This window comes from Gossypium raimondii, chromosome 2 (genome assembly GCF_025698545.1).
Source record: "Gossypium raimondii isolate GPD5lz chromosome 2, ASM2569854v1, whole genome shotgun sequence".
Taxonomy (NCBI): domain Eukaryota; kingdom Viridiplantae; phylum Streptophyta; class Magnoliopsida; order Malvales; family Malvaceae; genus Gossypium; species Gossypium raimondii.
In genome coordinates, this window is record NC_068566.1 from 3422869 (window position 1) to 3443857 (window position 20989).

At 33.5% G+C, this 20989-nt stretch overlaps 2 protein-coding genes across 4 annotated transcripts; both read right to left on the bottom strand.

The window, feature by feature from the left end:
- Positions 1 to 957: 957 nt before the first annotated feature.
- On the bottom strand, positions 958 to 5909 carry LOC105787726 (probable sphingolipid transporter spinster homolog 2). 3 transcript variants are annotated; one of them, XM_012614254.2, is made up of 16 exons: positions 5667 to 5905; positions 5264 to 5395; positions 5039 to 5140; positions 4716 to 4820; positions 4529 to 4604; positions 4364 to 4438; positions 4088 to 4190; positions 3935 to 4000; positions 3371 to 3452; positions 3086 to 3183; positions 2899 to 2975; positions 2677 to 2790; positions 2446 to 2565; positions 2020 to 2148; positions 1695 to 1773; positions 958 to 1481 (listed from the first exon to the last, which is right to left on the bottom strand). In XM_012614254.2, exons 1-16 carry the CDS (start codon positions 5813 to 5815, stop codon positions 1330 to 1332), a joined length of 1659 nt encoding a protein of 552 aa, XP_012469708.1. In that variant the 5' UTR covers positions 5816 to 5905; the 3' UTR covers positions 958 to 1329. The 3 variants fall into 3 exon arrangements, 2 of the variants coding, with proteins under 2 accessions (XP_012469708.1, XP_052480859.1); XR_001131642.2 differs by having other exon boundaries at positions 1329 to 1481; positions 1973 to 2148; positions 5667 to 5909; XM_052624899.1 differs by lacking the exon at positions 2020 to 2148 and having other exon boundaries at positions 5667 to 5907.
- Positions 5910 to 8628: 2719 nt separating this feature from the next.
- LOC105787727 (uncharacterized) lies at positions 8629 to 18005 on the bottom strand. Its single transcript, XM_012614257.2, has 20 exons — positions 17819 to 18005; positions 17663 to 17710; positions 17542 to 17575; positions 17264 to 17336; positions 17054 to 17182; positions 16266 to 16470; positions 15648 to 15782; positions 14985 to 15089; positions 14704 to 14802; positions 13787 to 13916; positions 13036 to 13086; positions 12802 to 12912; positions 12290 to 12399; positions 12004 to 12172; positions 11027 to 11113; positions 10600 to 10671; positions 9961 to 10074; positions 9433 to 9494; positions 9227 to 9323; positions 8629 to 9109 (listed from the first exon to the last, which is right to left on the bottom strand). The coding sequence occupies exons 1-20, from the start codon at positions 17938 to 17940 to the stop codon at positions 8990 to 8992; spliced, it is 2073 nt and encodes a 690-aa protein (XP_012469711.1). The 5' UTR covers positions 17941 to 18005; the 3' UTR covers positions 8629 to 8989.
- Positions 18006 to 20989: the final 2984 nt, after the last annotated feature.

A 20989-nucleotide genomic window follows, 5' to 3' on the forward strand; every position in this document is an offset into this window, starting at 1 on the left:
TTGTATCAATGATTGAATCAAATACTCAAACTGAAATAACAAATCATATATAATTTGGGAAATATATTTGAATTGAAGCTCAAAATAAGATCTTTTAGGAAAAATTAATTAATATTAATTAAGTGTTAAAGGAAAACCCAATAAATCAATTTCTAAATTAATCCTCAATCTTTAAATTATTTTAAATGAATCATTTCGTCAGCTTAACCATTAATCTTTATATTAAAGGGAGTTTAAATATAAAGTAGAATTTATTTAAAATATATGAATTAAATTATAAACACGATGAACAATATAAAATTAATTCATTTCTTTTATATTTCTTTTATAGTTCATGAAAATTATTTTTTTTCAAGAGGGTTCAAATCTAAATTATCTTTTCGAGAATACAATGTGCCACCCAACAGTTATTAGTAGCAACTTAATTTATTTATTGGTCTACGAATTGCACTTTGTTACAAATTGGACATTGCCCCACCTGCTGATCTCCAAGATCTTTTTGCGCCTGTTCCTTAATTAAATTGCCAATTCGCCAATCCACTATTTTGATCAATTCAATTCATTGATTTTCAAAAATTAATATACTAAAAAACCCTTAAATTACTATACTTTATTCAAATAAGCCCTTATCCTTTTCTTATACCAAAATAAGATCTGTTCTTATTCATGAAAACCCTTAATTTTAAGGTAAAAAAGATTTTAATTTTAATCTATTTATTATTTCATGCTAAATTACTAATGTGGTAGAATCACATAATAAGATTTTGTTAATTTAAAAAAATAGTTTTAACACATATCACAATTTTATTTAAGACTATTTTGTGTAAAAGTTTAATCATGTGCAAGTTCATGAGCTTTTTGTGAAAAAGGTTCCCAATTTCCTTAAACAAGACCCAAAAGGAAAAAGACTAAAAACCAATTCTAGATTAGGTATTAATCATAGATTGTAGGGGTAGATTGAGAAAGAATGAAAATATTTTACTAGAAAAAAATAATAATAATTTCACATGCACTGATGATTCTATAGCATTTATCCACAGTATGTAAAACTATTAGTTGATATATCTACAAATGATTAAATTCAAAGCTGAAAGGGGAAAAAAAAGTGTGAAATTAACAGCAAAATACCTCTAAATAGGATGCCAGCTTCTTATTCATCTACCTTCTCCGAGACCGGCTTCGAAAACTTATATCTTCACGTATTCCTTAGTTGCAAACTCACCATTTGTCGATGTAGACCGGGACGTATAAGAATGCCACCATATTTTTGTGTTTGTTCCCACTTCTGATTTTGTTTATGTTTATGTTTATGTTTGTGAGCCTTGGACTTCAGCATGGAGGTCTGAAATTAGAGTCTTGGACTTCAGCAGGACCCTTATCTCCATTTCCATCAGGCAATGTCTTCATATCGACCATTGGATTCGGAGAGACTTGAGTTTCATTTTCATCAGTACACTTGTCAACACTTGGTAGGAAAATACCTGTCAAAGAACAACAATAACAAAAATCTTGATTAAAATCCGAGTCTCGATTTAGTACAGCTCAAGAATCAAAGAATGTTCGACCCTAAACCGGCAATCCTAGGAAAGAAAATGTTGGCCTTGAGTTCACATGGAAAGAGATTACTGCCCAAATTTAAAGCACACGGATTGTTACTCTTAAACCAGGAACAGAAAAGACTTATTATTACTTACCTATAAACCAGAATCCGGCAGCAAGGACGAAGATCGATGTGAGCATAAGTGTAGTTGTCCTCCAATTGTTAATATGATCCTGCTCGAAACATCACTGGTCATAATGATGCTATAAATTTTTTAAATATTTTAGTTCCCCCGACAATTTATAGGACAACTTCAAGGCATGCTATGTTAGTCAAGATAAATGCATCTATTTGGTAGCGGTTGAAAGTGATCTACCGACCTAAGCAGAAAAAACTGTGAAACAGCATAGCAATGAGAGTAAAGAAATCTACCACATTAAAACACGTCCCTACACAAGCTCAGATGTAAATAATTGCACCTGGACAACCCCAAAAAGTGGGGAGGATGGCACGTCACCGAATATGTGAATCGAGACAGTAGACATGGCCATAGCTAATGGTCTCAAACTCGGTTTGACACAATGAAGACACACAAAATTGACTGGAGCCTGAAAAAACGATTTTTGATGAGAAAATGACTAGGAAAACGGCATAACTGGCGGAAAATTCATGATAATACTAATCCAAAATAATAAATACGGTTCCAGCGCCAATGTCTCCATTACAGGGAGAAATGTACAGCAGAAATGTTCTTTCTATTATCAAACTGAAAATATGAAAATGTGGTCCGATTTCTATAAACTATTAAGTTATAGTTGTGGTTCCTACACCTGCACAAATACAAAATGTAATACATTGAAGAAAAAAAAGATAAAAAATCTAACATACTCGACTTTTTGTTTTACCTGTGCAGCAAAAAGAAGTAATTCACCTACTGCAAAGAGTACCAGGAAACCATACAAATTCCTGAGACAAAAAGCAGAAAAGCAAGAAATTGCACCCAGAAATGTCGCACCTGAAAGAAGCTGTTACAGAAGCGAAGTAAGCTATAAACACCCAAAAAAATCATCAAATTAAAAAGAGACATGTAAAAGGGAACTGTTCGCATTAGACACTATCGGAGAAACAATACTCACGATAAAAGCATGATTTATTGTAGCACTCATGTGATCTAGGATGAAGCCACCGGCTATTGTTCCGAAGATCCCACAAACAACTGTAATCCCTCCAAACAACATATCTGCACTCTTCTGCAAAAATCATGATTTATATGAGTATGGAACCAAAAGAAGGGCCAACTATGATTCTCTCTTATGTCAAGAAGAAAAGATTTTGGTGTAACTTGGGACGGACTATACCATATGATAAATATTGTAACCAGCCTTTGGCCCCCAATACCCATATGCTCCAAGGACAAAGGTGTACGCTACATAACCTGGAAGTTCACAATCCAAAGTAATATCATACATCATAAATACAAGCATAGTATTTATGAGAAAAGAATAGTTTATCTTAGAAATAACATGTATGGGGTCGAGAATATACCTAAAACATTTACAACATAAACTTTGTCCACCAAAAGCACTTTCATGTCTTTCCCAAACTGAGATAACCGATTCAAAATGTTGCGTATGTCTAGTGACCTGCCCCACAAATATTGAAGTACACAGCAAAAGTTTTTATGCGTCTAAAAAGTTAAATCTTAGTCTAGGTTTTGATAAGATAAATCTGTTTCAAGTTTAAACCAAAGACACATGACCCTCTTCCAAAATTACATTGGACATCAGTCTATTCCCCACAGCCCGTTTAATAAGTTGAAGAACCACTCACTTGGAAGTTTTATTCAATTCATCAGCACTGATACCATCACCTCCAACCAAAATAGGGCCTTTTACTTTCGATGCATCCAAATCTGCAACTAGGATAGGTTAGACATGGAAAAACAAGAGTGCTGGAAAAAGGCACTTCACTTGCCAGCAGGACAGCTTATTACAAGAAACAAACTTATGAATCATTCAGTCCCGGATTAGTGCTTTTAGTATGCAGAACCAAAGAAAATGAGGGATTAAAACATCACAAAACTTGTACAAAACATTCATAGAGTAATATAGAATAAACACGACATTGAATTTTGACCTTTGTCTCACTGCATGGAGTAGGAATCGGCATCATAAAAGAACTTTCATCAAGTCTGATTTTTGGCTATATACCTTGAGACGTACTGAACCACTTCTTAGGTAAAATATTTGGTTATCGGAAGCAGGTGAGACTAAGAAATACTTATGAAATGCATATATACATAACAGGTACGTAGCTCCTGATAATTGAAAGTGACTTCTCATAAACAGTGGACCAATAAAAAATAACAGAAGAAGAACAATGAAGAGCATGTACCATCAGTTACAGCAGAAACTGTCTCCATAGGTGTCAATGCTTTTTCGGATTCAATCGAAGAAAAACCTATGATTCAAAGTTCAATGATGTTTAATTGTTGTGAGATTATAAAATAAAATCTCTAAAGTGCAGATGACACGCCAGAGCAGTTACCTTTCAACTGCAATGGTTTCACTACAAAACCGAAAACAGCAAATGGAAGCATTAACAATGCCTCTCCCCAGAATGCATAGCGCCAGTTAAGATGTTCCCCGACCTATATGAGAAGCAAACACAATTCGTGACTAATAATCAAACATCCAGCGCAGCTGACATGCCTACACAGTCAGAAGGACTCGATCAAGTGAATTCATCGAGGAGTACAAATCACATCTATAACTTATGACCAACAATGAAGTGAGAAAGAACGAGAGGGATATGCTAACTCACTAATCCGCCATAAACATATCCAAAAGCAATTCCAGTAGGTATGCACATATAAAACACTGCAAGCCAGGCTGTTTTCTGAAGCATGATAGAGATTTAGTACGATAGTGTAGTCTGGGGTCAGAAGATAGATGCTTCAAAGTTTGGAACGAAACAAAACAAATGAACCTGAGAAATGGGAGCGTTATCGTCAATAAACGGAGCTGCAAGACTTATGAAAGAAGCTTCCCCAACACCAACCAGCCTAAAACATCAAGATCCAGCCACATTTTTTTTTTCGTAAAGAACATATTGTAGCACAAGGGAATAACACCACAACGGATTCTTAGAGGGTACTGAAAATAATTACACTTACATGCGGCATATTGCAATAAACCAAAAGGAAGGAGCAGCACCACATCCGGCAGTAGCCAAGGTAAAAACAGATAATCCAACTCCGATAAGCCTAAAAGGGTTGTGGCTGCAGTCACAGAAATCAACTATAATTATTATAAACCAAATTGACAAGTAAATAAATGCCGAAAATACTGCAGTAATTAGTTAATTACAGCAATAAAACGATGAACCCTGAAATTGAACTGATTCTATTTAGCATTCAACATGCTAGTGCTAAGCGAAATACCAAAATGCCATATCAAAGAACTTCAGATTTTAATGAAAAAATCAAAGGAAATTCACCTCTTTGCTAAGGAAGCAAATACCGGGGACGAAACAAGAAGTCCAACCATAAATGCAGACGATAAGAGACCGTCTTGAAAATTAGTCAAATCAAAATCTCCCCTGTAAGCAAACATCTTTCAGTAAAACAACTAAGAAATAAGTCAATAACATGAAAAAGTTTACTTATTCGAAACTTTTTGCAGCGAAAAAACGAAACATTGTGAGTTAAAAAAAAGTTCTTACTGAATTCCACTACCAGATTTGCAAATTCCCTTGTCATCACAAGTCCTTTTCTTCCCATTAACACCATTGCTAGCTATGGTTCCTCGATCCAAATAGTTTATCATATTAACCACACAAAATATAAACAATAACCTAAAATAGCAAACCAAAAAAAATAGAAAAAAAAGTTAGAAATTTATCATCTTTATCCAAAAAAAAAAAAAAGTAAACTTTAAAAGAAAAATAAATCTACATTCACTTAACTTTTTGTCCTATATACCCTAATTACAGTTCAAATCAACCCCAAGTACGAAAGATTCAGCTTTAGTCAAATTAAAGCAGAATTTCTATAGAAAAGAGCTTAACAATTAACTGTTGAAAAAGTTGAAGTCTTTTTTTTTTTTAAGTTAAAAGGAAAATTCACCGTTTGGGTGTGAACCAAGAAGGATTAGAAGGAAGATCCATGGTGGAGGAAGAAGCAGCAATGTGTTGTGATTGAGGGTTTGATTGTTGAACTGACACTGAGCCTTCTTTTTCCTCTTCCATTGAAGGAGTTGAAGATAGTGACGCCATAAAAATAAGATTTTTAGTTTACTTTCTCTTTCTTTTTCTTTTTCCTTTCTTTTTGCACTTATACAACAAAACGATTTTACTTCTTTTGAACAAGTTTCGATCAGTTTATTGGTTGAAATTAAATAACTTATTATTAATCAATTTTTAGCTCGATCAAATTATTTATGGATTAATGAATTTAATTTAAGTTAGAGTAGAATTTTAAATTTTAAAAAATATAAAAATTAAAATTAATATATTAAAAAAACAAATTGTAGCATTTGCTAAAAGTTTTAGATCATAACTTAAGCCTAACTTTTCTTTGGATATTTGGTTGATTACCAAAATGTTAGGCACTTATTGGGTAAACAATATGTCTATCTGAACCAACTAATTAATCTCCTTCATATTTTGGAACATACATAATCTCGTTTCTTATGATTCGTCCTTTGATTTAATCATGACATCAATTTAGTATAATATTACAATAATAACCAAATTCACATCCTTCATTTTCTTTCTAAAATATTATTTATTAAAATTATTAATTGAATTATTGATGGAATGATAGAAACTTCTCTGACTTTTCTCAATTTTGATATGAAGTAAATAGCTCATCATTTCAAAAGAAGGAAATAATTTAATATCTATCAGTTTTGAGTATGAACAACTAAGGATAAGTAATTACAACGTCAATTGTATACAAATTTGATTGGTATAATAACAAATTTAGCTTTAAATATTTATATATTTTATATAAATGCTAGCGAAATGTGTAAATGTTAAGGGCTAAATTTGTTAAAGTGAGACCACGAATGTGTAAATTTTGAAGCTAAATTTGTGATCATAATAATAAAAAGTATGTGCAATTGACAAAAAAAATTAAAGTTGTGATAAATTATTTTATTTACTCACTTTTGAAATTTGGAAGTAACTCAATTATTTTGAAAAGAACCAATTTACTCAATATTGAAATTGAAAAGACTAGAAAAACTTGTTTTATTAATTTTCTATTAAAGAAAACTATTCCTTCATCTTAAAAATCCACCTGTATTTAAGAGAAAATTACTTAAACAATTTAGATAATAAATCGTTAAAAGTTGTTTATCAAGTAAAAAGTAAAAACTGATCATAAATTTTAAAGCTACTCTATATCCAAAATAATGATTAAGGTAAAAGACACCATTGCATCTCACCTAGTTCATATCTTTTCTTTTAATTCTTAAATTTCTCCATTTATTCTTTAAAATATCACGTGCAGTATTTCTTAAAATACTTCTTCACTTCCCTAGAATTTCCCATGAATAATGGATGTGACTACTTCTAGTAGATATGAAATGCACGAGTATTCCTGTCAAAAAAACCCCAGGAAATGTTTGAATTGGAATCGTAATTTGTAATTCAATTGGTGAAATTATTTTAATAGCTTTTACTTTTATTAAAACATTATTTTAAGAAATGATCACTTGAATTAAATTTCAAAATTTGGAAAGCTTCTTATTTATATATTTTATTTTGATTTAAAATTGTATTTTTTATAGATTTTATATAAAAGTATAAAAAATTAAAACACTCCATAATAATAATTATTAATTCTTTTAAAATTTATAACAAATAAATAAAGTTTTAATTGAAATGGTAAAGTTAATACATTAAAATGACAATATTGGGTAAAAGCATCATAGCCCCAAGTACTAGGAGTTAGATTGTATTTTGGTTCCTCTATTTAAAAAATAGACAACTTAGTTTTTAAATGTTAAATTAAAGAGTAAACTGATCATGTTAAAATTTTCATCAAATTCTATTGTAAAAATTAGCCATTGTTCATCAACATTATGTATAAGTTGCATGCCACGTATCAGTGCCTGGTTAAAATTTTTAACTGAAAGTACCAATATGCTCTCTGAACTAACGTATAAGGACTAATTTGTTTATTTTTTTAGTAAACGAAGAAAAATTCAATCTAACTCCTAATAAAATTGCCCTCATAATAATATTTATTACTTCAGAAAAGGAAGTAACTTTAGCAATTACTTAGCTAAATTGTGATTTGATTAATGAGTATCACCAACTCAACTAGTTCTTAAAATCTAATATAGATAGATTAGATAGTATATTAAACTCATAATACAGAAAATATGCTAAAAAGTATACGGTATATTAAAACTGTACTTTGAACACTCACTACCAAAACTAACTATAAATTACTGCTGCATATATATCTATACTACTTATAAAATTAACTAACTGTTGACACGGGTTACCAACAAGAGGAGATGGATGTGGAGGAGAGAGTTGGTTCACTTAAGTTAACTGGACAGCCGACCAAGAGGAGTGGGGATGTTGTTGTCAGGGAGGTAAAAGGGGATGGTGGAGAGAGAAAGAGTCCTCGTTCTCTCATGCACCTTGACTTATATAGTGGGTTACTCTTTGACTCGTAGTGCCATGCAATAGATTGTAACGTGAACTGCATAGTTGTGTGGGCTGGCTAGGTATCGGTGCCAATACTGGTTAGTTATTGCCATGGTACAAACTGTGTGGTCTCGCTCATGTTGTAGGTCATCTTGGTTTGACATCTACTCTTGAGACTGTACAAAACAGTTAAGCCAGGTAACCTCAGTGAGGGGTGCTACGCTAAGGGTGCATAGCGGACCGTTAGATTAGTCCAACTGGAGGTCTGCAAAGGGTTGACCACGGGCCAAACGGCAGCCCTCCATGTGTCCCGCTCTACTTGGGTATAATAATAACTAAATTTTTTTATGTTTTTATTATTTTTCTTGTTTTGCATGCAAAATTATCGGGTCTTATACAAGGAACTAAAAATGAAGTTCATAGAGGAAAACTTTCACAATCCTCAAAAGTACTGAGGATTATATGCCATATAATTGGTCATTTATCAGGTTATTTAATTACAGCTAAGGGAGGAAGGTAAATCCTCTAATATGTAAACTACATATACATGCATAAGTATGAACCAAGTTACCTCGTAAAAAGTAATGGCACTTGCGATTTCGAGGCTGGAAACAAGCTTTTCCATCCCAAAGACTGATGATATGCGTCGATCTTCGTTGATGGCGAGCATCATAGATTCTGACTTTAGAGCCGCAACTTCAACTTTTTGCTTTTGCCCATGGTGATGGCAACATTGATACATGTAAAGAAGCATGCGTGTACTTTTGACATTCATTGCTGCTTTCACAGACTTTTAACAGCACTGTATGCCGAGACATGAGTTTCATAGCATTCTGAATCCCACGAGAAGTCCTTCTTCATGGCGTTCAATATCTTTGTTTTCCATGTCGATGGGTTGTTTTTCTGCAGTAAGGATAGTGACAACAAGCTTTTGATTAAAGGAGATGCAAATACTTCAGAAACAAGTTGTCTGAATAAGAGACTGGAAGTACGGAAATTTTTCGACTGCAAAACACTCACCATTTCATCAAGGGCTTGGCTAAGAGACATAACTCCGAAGGTAGATCTCATGAACTGTGAGAACTTAGTGATCTCATGGTCATGATCTGACGAGTATCTGCTAGATATCGCAGAAAACAAATGCTTTGTGTCATTCTCCATTTCTTTATCAAATAAGTACACAGTGCTGTTTGAATCATTCAAGTCCTCGGCAAGATACGGTTTACCTGAGGTGGTTATCACCTGAGGCTTCTGAAACCGGGGCAGCTCCATATCTTAAAGCCTTGAGCTACAATTTAAGGATCAACCCGAAGGGGGAGTAAAATATATGAACAAGGACATAGACAGGGTGGTCAATTAACAATAATGAAGTCCAATCTAAAGGTCAAGTATACACACATACACACACACACCCACAGCCACACACAGGTCAAGAAACAGACTAGGCTCCAATGATCCTCACACCCCTTTTATCACATTCAATTACCTAACATGTAGCCCTCGATGGAGATTACAGTTAGTTTTCAGGTTGTAATAGTTCTCACTTGAATATTTAGCATATCTATCTAGACAGTATAATCACGATTATACTAAATTACTCTGTTACAATGCTCAGAAGTTAGTATAGAAGGTTGCGTGGACTGTGACCACATAATTTTGCTCCCAAAGGGAAAAGCCAATCGGGTGATAATGAGCATTTTATATTTCCTCAAATGGCACTTAGTTTTCATTACGGGATAATGCATTGAACTTACTGGAACTTGAAGTAGAGGATCGTGAAAGGAATGGCACAACATAATGTCAGATCCTGCAAAAACCAAATGTGATAGCGCTTCGTCATAGTTGTAAAAGAATTTCACGTTTGAATCCTGGGTAGAGAGGAAAGCATCAAAAAGGGATTAGCAGCAAAATAAAGGAAACAAGGGAAAGGATTGGAGGAATGAAAGAGATGAAAAGAAAAACAGATCATCAAAGTGACAGGACAAACTCCATGAAGGAAATTAGTTTCAGTCACATACAACCTTAAGTTTCAAACAAGTAGTTCAAGAACTAGAGAAAACCTATTTTGCTTCATTGTAATATGAGCGGAATATTTCTCAAGACATTAGCTCTACTAGAGTTAGTTGCACTTTGCATTTTGTATGCTTTTGAACTACGTTACTCCAACTCATTTTTATTGAAGTGTCGGTCAGACAACCATGTCCAATGTACATCCAGATATGGGTATGGGATATGACCTTCAAAAGATCCTCCAAATACATGAAAAATTAGGGAAAAAAATAAACTTACATGTGCAGGACACATATTCATATCCAGCACTCACACCCAAGTCCAAGTGACATAGTTTCAGAATGCCTAGATGCATAGCAAGTGTAAGGAAGAAAAGGCTATACCTCAACTGCTTCCTGGAAAGATCTGAGTGCTCTATATGTAGTCGACACTGAACCATTCCCCAAGAATACAAACTGCAGAGGGTTGATAAACAATCAGGTTCAGAGAAATCATTAAGCAGGGAAGAAGGAAATGGAAAATAAGCATAGGAAACCCCTATGGCCCTACCTACAGCCGGTTGTAGCTAAGAACTAAAAAGACACCACTGTTTGCAGTAACTCTAAAAGTACACTCATGATGTATTTAAGGAAAAGAAAAAAAAAGAATGAAGGATGCAAATACTATGATTAATTCATTAAAAGAAATTTGTTAACTTACCCAGAAAGAACCCTATAAAACATCAGGTAACAAGACTTTTAAAAAAAAAAAAAACCATGCATTTCTTTTTGTTTCTTTTGAATGAACTCAATTTCAGAGAGAAATATATACCTGTGCACCCTCTCTGATAGCATTCCGCACAACTGCCTTCAGCTTCTCCAAATCAAAACCCGATTCTTCTGAGATGATGCATCCAACCTTGAAAAATAATAATTTTTAGCATCTTAGAACTATTCCAAGTCTGGTCAAAAGTTATAGAAATGAGGAATGTGACAACATGAAATGTTTTAAGCAACACTATAATAACTACTTTCTTCACCGTACAAATAGAATATACAGTTCTAGAACATTTTAGGTATAATTGCTCCTCATGGCTTGTTGGCTTTGAGCATTTGGTAACGGACATAAGTTACAGTTCCAGGTCTCAAGGGATGATGAGAAAGAGGAGCAAAAGAGCATTTACATATTAATAGTTGATACCCCTGGCAATTAAAAGGGTACAACAGTGCATAAGTGCATTTAGGTTCCAGAAGATATCCATGCTAACAGTTAAGTTGCAACATAGTTACATTTATATTTAGCACATCTCAAAGGAATACCACACTGATTCGAATGCATGAAGCCAAAATTAGTAAATTTATGTTCATATCTAAAAATAGTTGACAAGATATAGGTTTAGGGTATATCCTTACGTTGGATTAGGTAGAGCATCAAGATCTAAATACATTAAAGTACAAAACACTAGGCACAAAAGCATAATTTCAACTGACTGTGCTCCCCATTTCTTTTTCCTGAACACTTAAACTTACCCCATGATACTTCTTGAAGTTATATAATTAACGACTTACCCCATGATACTTCTTGAAGTTATATAAATAATGACTTACCCCTCCTCCACAAGGCTAAGAAGAAATTATTTATAAGAAAGAAATCAACAAAGAACTACATTTCATGGGGGCAGATATATTTAGAGAAAGAAACTTAGCAGGATGGTTTTAGTGGGCTATATCACCAAGGAGTTTTCTGTAATTAACCCTATAATTACGAAAAAGAAGTCGGTATACACAGCATTCTTGTGGAACATATACCAGAATAGAAGAAGCATGTGTTGATATGCCAGCCTGCTGTTGTACTGCAACTTTGCACGCATATTTTCCTCTCATGTTCTCTGTACTATAATTTACTGGAAGAAATTTATCTGTGGATGGATCCCAGGTAGAATTATCAAAGCCATAAGGAGCAACAAGCAATTTTTCCCTTTGGTAACACAAACAGGAGAACAGAAATAAATGTATTGAAATTAAACACTTCTCAAGATGCAAGAGAGAAATTTCTACCTCATTCCACTGCAGGAATGGAATGAGTTGTCCTTACTTGTGCATGGTTAAGGTAGGTTCCAATCCATGACTCATACTGTGAATGATCCTTCCTTTAGAATGCATGGATGACATAACTATAACCTTGTTAGAATACACTACCCCACCCTGCAAATGATTCAGAAAGTGTGCTTAATGCTGGACAGAAATAAATAAATAAACAAACAAACAAAAATAAATTTCAGTCAAATAGTTCAAGGCCATTTTGGATTTCATAATGTGGTGCAATATCAAATAAGCACATAGGTTCTACAATGAGAGTCTTTAGAAAGATAAAATAGAAACCTAATAAACAGAGCTTTAGTCATTATAACAATTTTATAAGATTTGGATGTTGGACATGAGGTTCATAAGTAGAGAACTAAGTCTATGCTTTATGTGATGTTTTGAAAAGTGGAACCAAATATATCAACTCTTTCTTGCAAACTAAGACAAAGGATTACATAAAGAAAATATTCAATGGGTAGAACCTTACTTGACAAAATAAAAAACACAGGTATAACCATTTACCTTCAAAATGTTCACAAGATGTGTCTTAGCTGTATCTTGAAAACGGTCAGGACGATGAAGTCTATCAGGATCAAGTCCACAAAGTGCTAGCTTATCAGGTTCATCGAGACACTGAAAATTTTAACATTAAAAGCAGGTAAAATAAAATTCAAATTTTGAAAAACAAAATGTTCAAGGTTAAAATGACCCAAGAGAAACTGTAAAACAAGAAAGGAAATAGAGATCGTAACTTACCTGTGAGTCAAAGCCTTGGCAAGTTAATAATATTCTAGTATTTCCTAGCCCCTGTCATAAAATATCAAGAAAGTGAAGAGGTAAGATGATTTCCTGTTTCCCGCAATTCATAACCTATTTTGCTGCAAGTTAGAAACTATCCAGAGAGGTATGCAATAAAGACAGAGCAACAAATAATTTGTCCCACATCATGCAAAAGCAATCTTGGATGCAAGCACATCAATTTTCAGATTTCTATCTCCCAAACCAAAAGGAAATAATGAAGTGATATAGGTTTCGGCAACTAGAAGTTCAAGAAATGAACTCAACATGGCTATGGCGTGTTCCAAAAGTTTCAATCAGATTCAGCCTCATCTTATGCCTTGACTGTAGTCTCACCACACCTCTCCCAATCATGAACTCCAGTAAATGCCATCTTACAGGAAGAAGGACAGGTTATTAACTGCAGTACCAATTAAACAACACATCTGTCTGAGTTTGTTTTTACTTTTTAACACCGCATGCAATTCCTACTTTCTTTGCTCACCAGACCTCTTAGTTTATCTACACATCACTCATGTCGCGCTCCAGGTTAAAATACTTAAAAAGAAAGGAAAAGTCCACAGTTAGGAAAAGCCATAGGACCAAATCATTCACCTACTTCCTTGCTAAAACTGCCTCTACTGTTTTCTTTTGTGATTTTTTTGACTTCACTATGTTTTCCAGCAAGTTACACGTCAATACGACTAAAAGAAACTGTGAGAAGATGCACCTGTTTAGCAAAAATATCCCAGAATAGAGGTCCAACAATAGCAGTCTCCCAGTTATGTAAGTGTAACACATCAGGTTGCTTTCCGGATTTGGCTATATAATCCAATGAAGCACGAGAGAAATAGGTAAATCTGAATGCATAAAATGGATAAACCATCATGAAACAATCCACAAATTGATATGAATATATGATACGACAAGTTAAGTAGGAAAATTCTAATGAAATTACTCAAAAGAAATTCATACTATAAGTTCAAAAGAGTAGTCCACTAAAAATGATTTAGAATGCCAATTGATTTATTCGATATTGAGCTAAATCAAACTGTGCAACACAGACTTTTTTTACACAGTCATAGTTTGATAAAAAAAAATAGTCACAGTGGAAATGAAAGTGATACAGGTCTATCATCTTCTTTTCATGAACAATCTCTTGTAAAAAATAAACAGTCCTTTTAGATTGGAAGTTCAACAAATATTATGTCACCAATAGCTTTAGCATTCAATCTGAATCATTAAGGTTATTTTGTGCAAAATTTATGCACCTCTCAAAACTGCATCTCATATCTCAAATTCCAGTACAATGAAGCACGAACCAACTCATGCTACCTCTTAGAGCAGGTGCTACAGATACCAGACATACAAGCAGATTCTTCTCACCATGTATCTTTACAAGATTCAGTAAGCATTGCACCTAAATTGGAGGATGTGCAACAGCACTTCTCCAGTCAATCTTATCACTCGATTAACATCCCTAGCACTTGAAACTTTTTCTTTTTTACTTTATTTTAACTCATGCTCTGATGTGCCTATGTCTGACCAGAACACTGCTTGTACACACTATTATCCATATATATAAAATAGTCAAAATAAGAAACAAAATGGACAATAAAAAACAAGTTGGGAGACAAGTGGACTCACCGTTCAAAGTCGTCTGGATGGTCATATATCCCATCTCGGTTGAAAAAAGATGAAAAATATAAAGGTTGAATAAAAGTAACTCCAATGCCACGGACAACCCTGGATAATAGGTAGAAAATATATCAATTAATTTTTTTGATAAATTAGACTGGAAAAACTTCCAACTCCCCTGCAGTTGAAACTAACCAAAAGGAAAAGCAATCAGAAATTGACATTGCATTTTTTTTTCCATTTTATAACTGAATCCCTACTCTTAGCCTAAAGAATATAACCAGACTCACCCAGTCCAGATTCTGTTTCCATGCAGCTGTCCATTAAAGAAAGAATAAGAGTCTGCCTCAATTTCTCGCAACCCCTGAACCTCATCTAGGTCAAGACTAGCATACCTAACCAAACAGCAATCTCCTTTGTGTCAATATTTTAGAAAACAGCTTCATAACCGAATTAATGGTTAGAATGCCGTCAGCAGCAGAACAATCTGGCATATCTCTACACATACAAGCTATTGGGGGAAGGAATAAATCAAGCACTTGTATACTCTTCTCATAGATTAACAGGTAAAATAGTTTGTGTCTGTGTGCTTGCGTGAAAGCAGGCATAGCTAAGGGGAGGAATAGAGATTTCCTGTCTTATTTTTTAGTAAAATAATCAAGACATGTATCTTAAGGTTTATTAACCTATAAATAGTTTAAGACGGCCATATATCAAAGTTCATAAAATTAAACATAAAGGTCAATCTGATTCCGGATAAAGGAAGAAAATTGCTAAGTTGGAAGCATGTCTCATGAATTATTACCATCAAGATCTTTCTTTCACTTTCCCCTGGAATGTAAGCCAAATAAATGGCATTCAGAAAATTCCTAAATTAACATGACAAAATGAGGTCTAGATAGCTACATAATGACAAAGCACCTTCAATGAATAAAAGAGACAAGTTCCATTACTTTGGCAAAATAACTTCCACCAAATGACCCTTTCTTTGCAGCGCACGAGATAAGCCAGTTATGTATGGTGCTAAGGGCCCTACTGAGATCAACGGTTCCATTTCAGTACATATGTGAATGACATGATAACCTTTCCTGTGTTAATAACAAATTGATTTATCTTAGAAGAGGAGGAAAAAAATATAACTGGAAAAGCAATTTTGCAAAAAAAAAAGAAAGAAGGTAGAATCAACATCATGCATAGATAATAAAAAGTAAAGACTTATGATTGTGGAAAAACACAAATGAGCTTCTTGGCAAGAATGCAGAAACCCCAGTCATGGATTAAGATTTTGTCAATAAGAAAAGAATGGTGGCATAGCTCAGATGATGCCTTCATTATTCACATAGTGTTAAGTACCTTGGATTTTCTATCAAAAGAATTACATTTGATGTGGTTGAAGACATTAAACCAGAGAAATCAAAAGAACCAATTAATAATCCCAAGTTTCATAAAACAGATAGAGAAAAAGGATCCAGGACTTTTACACTGCACCAGAGTATGGTTATAAAACTGCCAAGTTTTTGTGTTCACCATGTCAGAGTAAATTTATTGTAACTTCCACAGGCCAGTTCTACCTTTTGCTTCCTTCAGAGAAGAGGCGGAGTTCTGCAAGAAGTTCAGCATCTCTTTGCTGCAGCAAACCTGAGAATACATCCACTAGACTAACTTTACTATCTATGACCATCCTTCTCAATTTAGATGCCTCTTCAGTGCTAACCATTCCACCAAGGACCATTGAGTCTATCCGAAGTAACAGTTCCCAGCACACAACTAGATTATCTGGTCAAAACAGGACATAGCAAAATCTCATTGTTGAACTTGAACTAGTAATTAGCTTACACTCAAGAATTACTATACTAAAAACACATTATCCTCATGTATAGAAGTCCAAAGAAATTAAAATCTTGACCAACATAAAACATATAAACTTTTATCCCTCTCAGGCAAAACAAACATGGCTGATGCCCTTGCAACCTCACTAATGGCAATGATTGGATAATAATTTCACGAGGATGGCCAAAAAACCAAAAGAACATTAAGCCTCCTACACTAACTAACCAAAGGCATCCCGTCTTGGAAGAAATTCTCAAGTATCATCATAAACACCCAAGTTTAGACAGTTCAAACATATTTGAGATGTATGAAAGTAGCCCTAAAGGAATATAGGACATACTAGCAACAGCATTATCATTTTGGCAATAACCAAATTCAGCTTAAATATATATTTCTCAAGTATATATTTCTTGTTGAAACACTAAAAATGTGCAAACAAGACACACTCAAAGTTTGTATACTTTCTATGAAACTACAATAAACCCATAACTAACGGTTGCATATACAATAAGCCAAGTTCGAAATTCACCTTTCCCACTAACTCTTTTGTTTTCTTTCTCCAATTGCTCTATCTTATTAAGCAATAATTGCTTCTCCCTCTTTGCTTTGTTCAGCTCATCAACAGCCTTCACCCGTTGTTTATTCAAATACAAGATATCTGAAATAACACACAAAAATACACTTAATAGAAGTAAACAAAGGAAAATTTATCATTTTTTTCCGTCAAATTAAGACTTACTCTGCTGAGCTTCCTTGAATAATCGCCATATCTCATTATTCTTTGATTCCAGCTCAACATTGGATGACTCTTCCTATTTAGAAAATAATATATTTAAACCTTTGTATTAACAGACAAATCTTCAAAAATCAAATTACTAATTAAAATAATGTTCACAAAATTTAACTAACAAAATCAACAATTTCACTTCAACCTCCAACTTAATATTTAAGTCGCCATTACAATTTTTCATACAAATACGAACAAAAAAAAAAGGAGCAAGTAATTAAAAATTTTACCAGTGACGTTTCCGCATCATCTTCACCTCCATTACTAAAAATGCAGATAAAAAAAATATTTAATTCACCAAATAAATATAATAAATTCAACAAAAATGAGGAAAAAAAAAGTGAAGCTCACTCCATCGGCGGTGGAGTTCTAGATAAGCCATTTATTTCACCATTCTTCCTAAAATCAAAATAAACATTGATTAAAAACTTACCCCAACAAAAAAAAAATAGAGAGAGTTAATTACTGGTGAAAAGAAATTGAAAGAGCTAATTTTGAAGTATATACCTAACGCAACGAAGGAGCGAAGGAGCTTTAACGAAGTGAGAATTAGGGTTAGTTAAGGGAATGGAGAAGCGACGAGAAGGTGAAGAAGGGATCGCGGGGTTTATCAGAGTTGCCATTGACATCCTCCAACCAAAATCGTCACGCGCGCACCACTGCAGTCTGCGGGTGAGTTATTGTTTTGCTACGTTTTCTTTTACTTTCCGTTTAAATAAAAATAAATAAATAGTTTTTAACGGTTAAATGAATGGTCGGTTTTGTTTGTTGAAAACTTACTTTTTTCACCTTTTCGTTTTCCTAGTAAAAAAATTACAATTTCCTCTTGCACACCAAACCCGATCCAGCTTAACTTAGTCGGACTTGAATAAGAATTTTTGTACCGATTGAATTTAAACTAAATGATTAATTTTAAAATATTTAAAATAAAAATACAGAATTAATTAGATTGTTGGTTTTCAATTAAAATTTGATTTAATTATCAATTTTTTTACTTTTAACTCTCAGATTTTCATTGATTTATAATGATTTGATTCACTTCAATTCTGGATTGAATTTTATTGGATCTACAAAAATCATTTATGAGAGTATTGGAATTAATTTCTCAAGATTCTTTTATGCTTAAATTAGCTTAAGGCTCTTTTGGATGGACAGTATGTTTACCTATTAGTTAGTGTAAAAATAGCGGTGGCGGTAGGACTAGTTATTGTAGTAATGAAATTAAATACAATAACGTGAAAAAAAAAATTAAACACACTACACTAAAACACACCACCCATCTAAAGGGGCCTTTATTCAGTAATCCATGACAAATGAAGCTTAGAGAATAATAATGTAAAGTATTTTGCCTATTTTAGGGTTTGTCTACTCAAAATTATGGTTTGAATCACACTATTTGTTACCATCTATTGTTGTTACTGTGATACCCCTCTTCAGCCTTATGAATCTTTATGAATCTTGTGACTTAAGCCTTTGAAAATATTTTACTTAATGTTTTATATATTAATATTTAAGGGTTTTTAAGTTAGACTCTAAACTTGTAATTATTTTGACATTAGAGTTTGCATTAGGCAATTATTCTCATATTGAGGTATAAGCTTTTTTTTATCCAAATTAATCCCTAAATTTAACAATTATTCCCACATTATGGCTTGAATTTCTTTTTGGTCCAACTTTTTTCAACGGAAATATCAAGATTAACTTGGATAAAAATAATTTGAACCCCAATGTGAGAACAATTGTTAAGTTCATAGATTAACTTAGGCAAAAAACAAAATTCAACTCCTAATCTTGGAACAATTGCTAAGTTCAGGTACTAAGACAAAAAGAATGTTGAAGTTCAATGCAAGGACAATTGTCAAATTCATCCCCAAATAGTGCATATCAATATAATTTTATTAAATTAATTTTAATATGAAATTTATAACCTTGGATACAATACTAACTTTTATAATATTAATTAATTAGGTACCTACACCTAAGATCACTAAACTATTAGTAAGTTTATATTTTGGTCGCTCAACTTCAAAAAGCTACAAAATAGTTTACTATTCAAAAGCTTTCATTTAAATCACTAAACTGTTCAAAAAAATTTATTTATGTCATTAAGTTGCTAAGTTTTTTTTAAAGTTCAGTTAACAAACTCCAAGCGGCGATTTGATGATCGATATGGTAAATCATTACCCATTAAGAAGTAGAAGAACATACCTTAAATCCAAGTCGATTTGACAATCAATGTCAAAAATTAAAGAAGAAAGCTATTTGGATTTTAGATCGAAAATTTGTGATATTCAAAACTATTTCATAAAAAAAATGAATTGTAGAAGAAAAGAGACGAAGAGCATTCAATTGATGTAGGCGATACAAACAAAAAAGACGTTTTTAACAGCTTAAAGGCTGAAATAATAACTTTCAAATAATTTCGTATCCATTTTATCGGATTTTTATATCAATAATCCAAAAAAATTAATTAATTACGAAAATGAGTTAGGGAAAAAAATATTTACAAAAATGGGCTATTTTCAAATTAATTTTTGAACTTTTGGTCTATTTACATGTTAGGTTTGTCCCATTTTGAAATTTGTTGATAATAGGAATCATTTTTTCTTGTATATTAAAACAGAAAATTTACATGGTTATTTATACTAAAAGAATAGGCCTAACTAAGGAAACATAATCAATACATTAAATCAATAATCCTAATTTTAAGGTAATCTAATCTCTAATAATCAGTAATGAGATTAGTTGAGATAAGTTGTCAACACTCCCCCTCAAGTTGGGGCATAGATGTCACACATGCCCAATTTGCAAACCAAATTATGATAGCTTCTGTTGTTAAGTCCTTTAGCAAACACATAAGCTAATTGCTTGTCAGAGGCTACATGACTTATGCCTAATGTAACAGCCCTAACCCATATCTGTTGCCGGAATAGGGTTACGGAGCATTACCGAAATTTACAAATCAAATACAGACATTTCATATCACTTCACATTTATATCAGAAATCAATCATAAGTCAATCATATTGTCCTTATATAAGCCATCGAGACCCAAAATACACATTAGAATTAAATCGGGACCAAACCGAGAACTCAAAATTTTTTTTTGCAAAATATCAAAATTTTCAAGGATGCAGGGAACACACACCCGTGTGGCCAGGCCGTGTAGCTCACACGGTCAAGAGACACACCCGTGTCTCAGGCCATGTGGGCATTCGAAATAGGGGCACACGACCGTGTCCCAGCCCGTGTCCAAATTAAGGTGCTCACTAACTTGGGTCACACGGCCAAGCCACACGCCCGTGTGAGCATACTGACTTGCCTTAAATAGGTGCAAGGGTCACAAGGCCAAGCCACACGCCCGTGTGCTAGACCGTGTGAATAATTTTAGGTATACTGTTTTTCAATTTACAAGATGCAGGGGACACATGGCCGAATCACACGCCCATGTACACGGCTGAGACACACTCCCGTGTTTCTGCCCGTGTGGACAAAAATAGGTCATTTCCAAGCCATATTTCTCACCCAATTTTGGTATCAACCTAAACACAATAATTTTCACAATTACAAGTCACAATAAGACCTTCAATTCAAGCCAAACTCAAGTTTAATACATGGCATAACAACCCACATGTCTAAGTATTCTATTTTACCTAATTGACCATATATACATATATGC

What these genes read in the sequence shown, in the direction of transcription:
- LOC105787727 (XM_012614257.2), bottom strand. Translation starts at nt 17,940, where the DNA reads ATGTCAATGGCAACTCTGATAAACCCCGCGATCCCTTCTTCACCTTCT. An exon ending in TTCTCTGAAGGAAGCAAAAG is followed by an intron (nt 15,783 to 16,265) that starts GTAGAACTGGCC and finishes TTATTAACACAG; the next exon opens with GAAAGGTTATCATGTCATTC. An exon ending in CATCCAGACGACTTTGAACG is followed by an intron (nt 13,917 to 14,703) that starts GTGAGTCCACTT and finishes TTATGCATTCAG; the next exon opens with ATTTACCTATTTCTCTCGTG.
- LOC105787726 (XM_012614254.2), bottom strand. Translation starts at nt 5,815, where the DNA reads ATGGCGTCACTATCTTCAACTCCTTCAATGGAAGAGGAAAAAGAAGGC. An exon ending in AGTTTCTGCTGTAACTGATG is followed by an intron (nt 3,453 to 3,934) that starts GTACATGCTCTT and finishes TCCTAGTTGCAG; the next exon opens with ATTTGGATGCATCGAAAGTA. An exon ending in TACTTCTTTTTGCTGCACAG is followed by an intron (nt 2,149 to 2,445) that starts GTAAAACAAAAA and finishes TCGTTTTTTCAG; the next exon opens with GCTCCAGTCAATTTTGTGTG.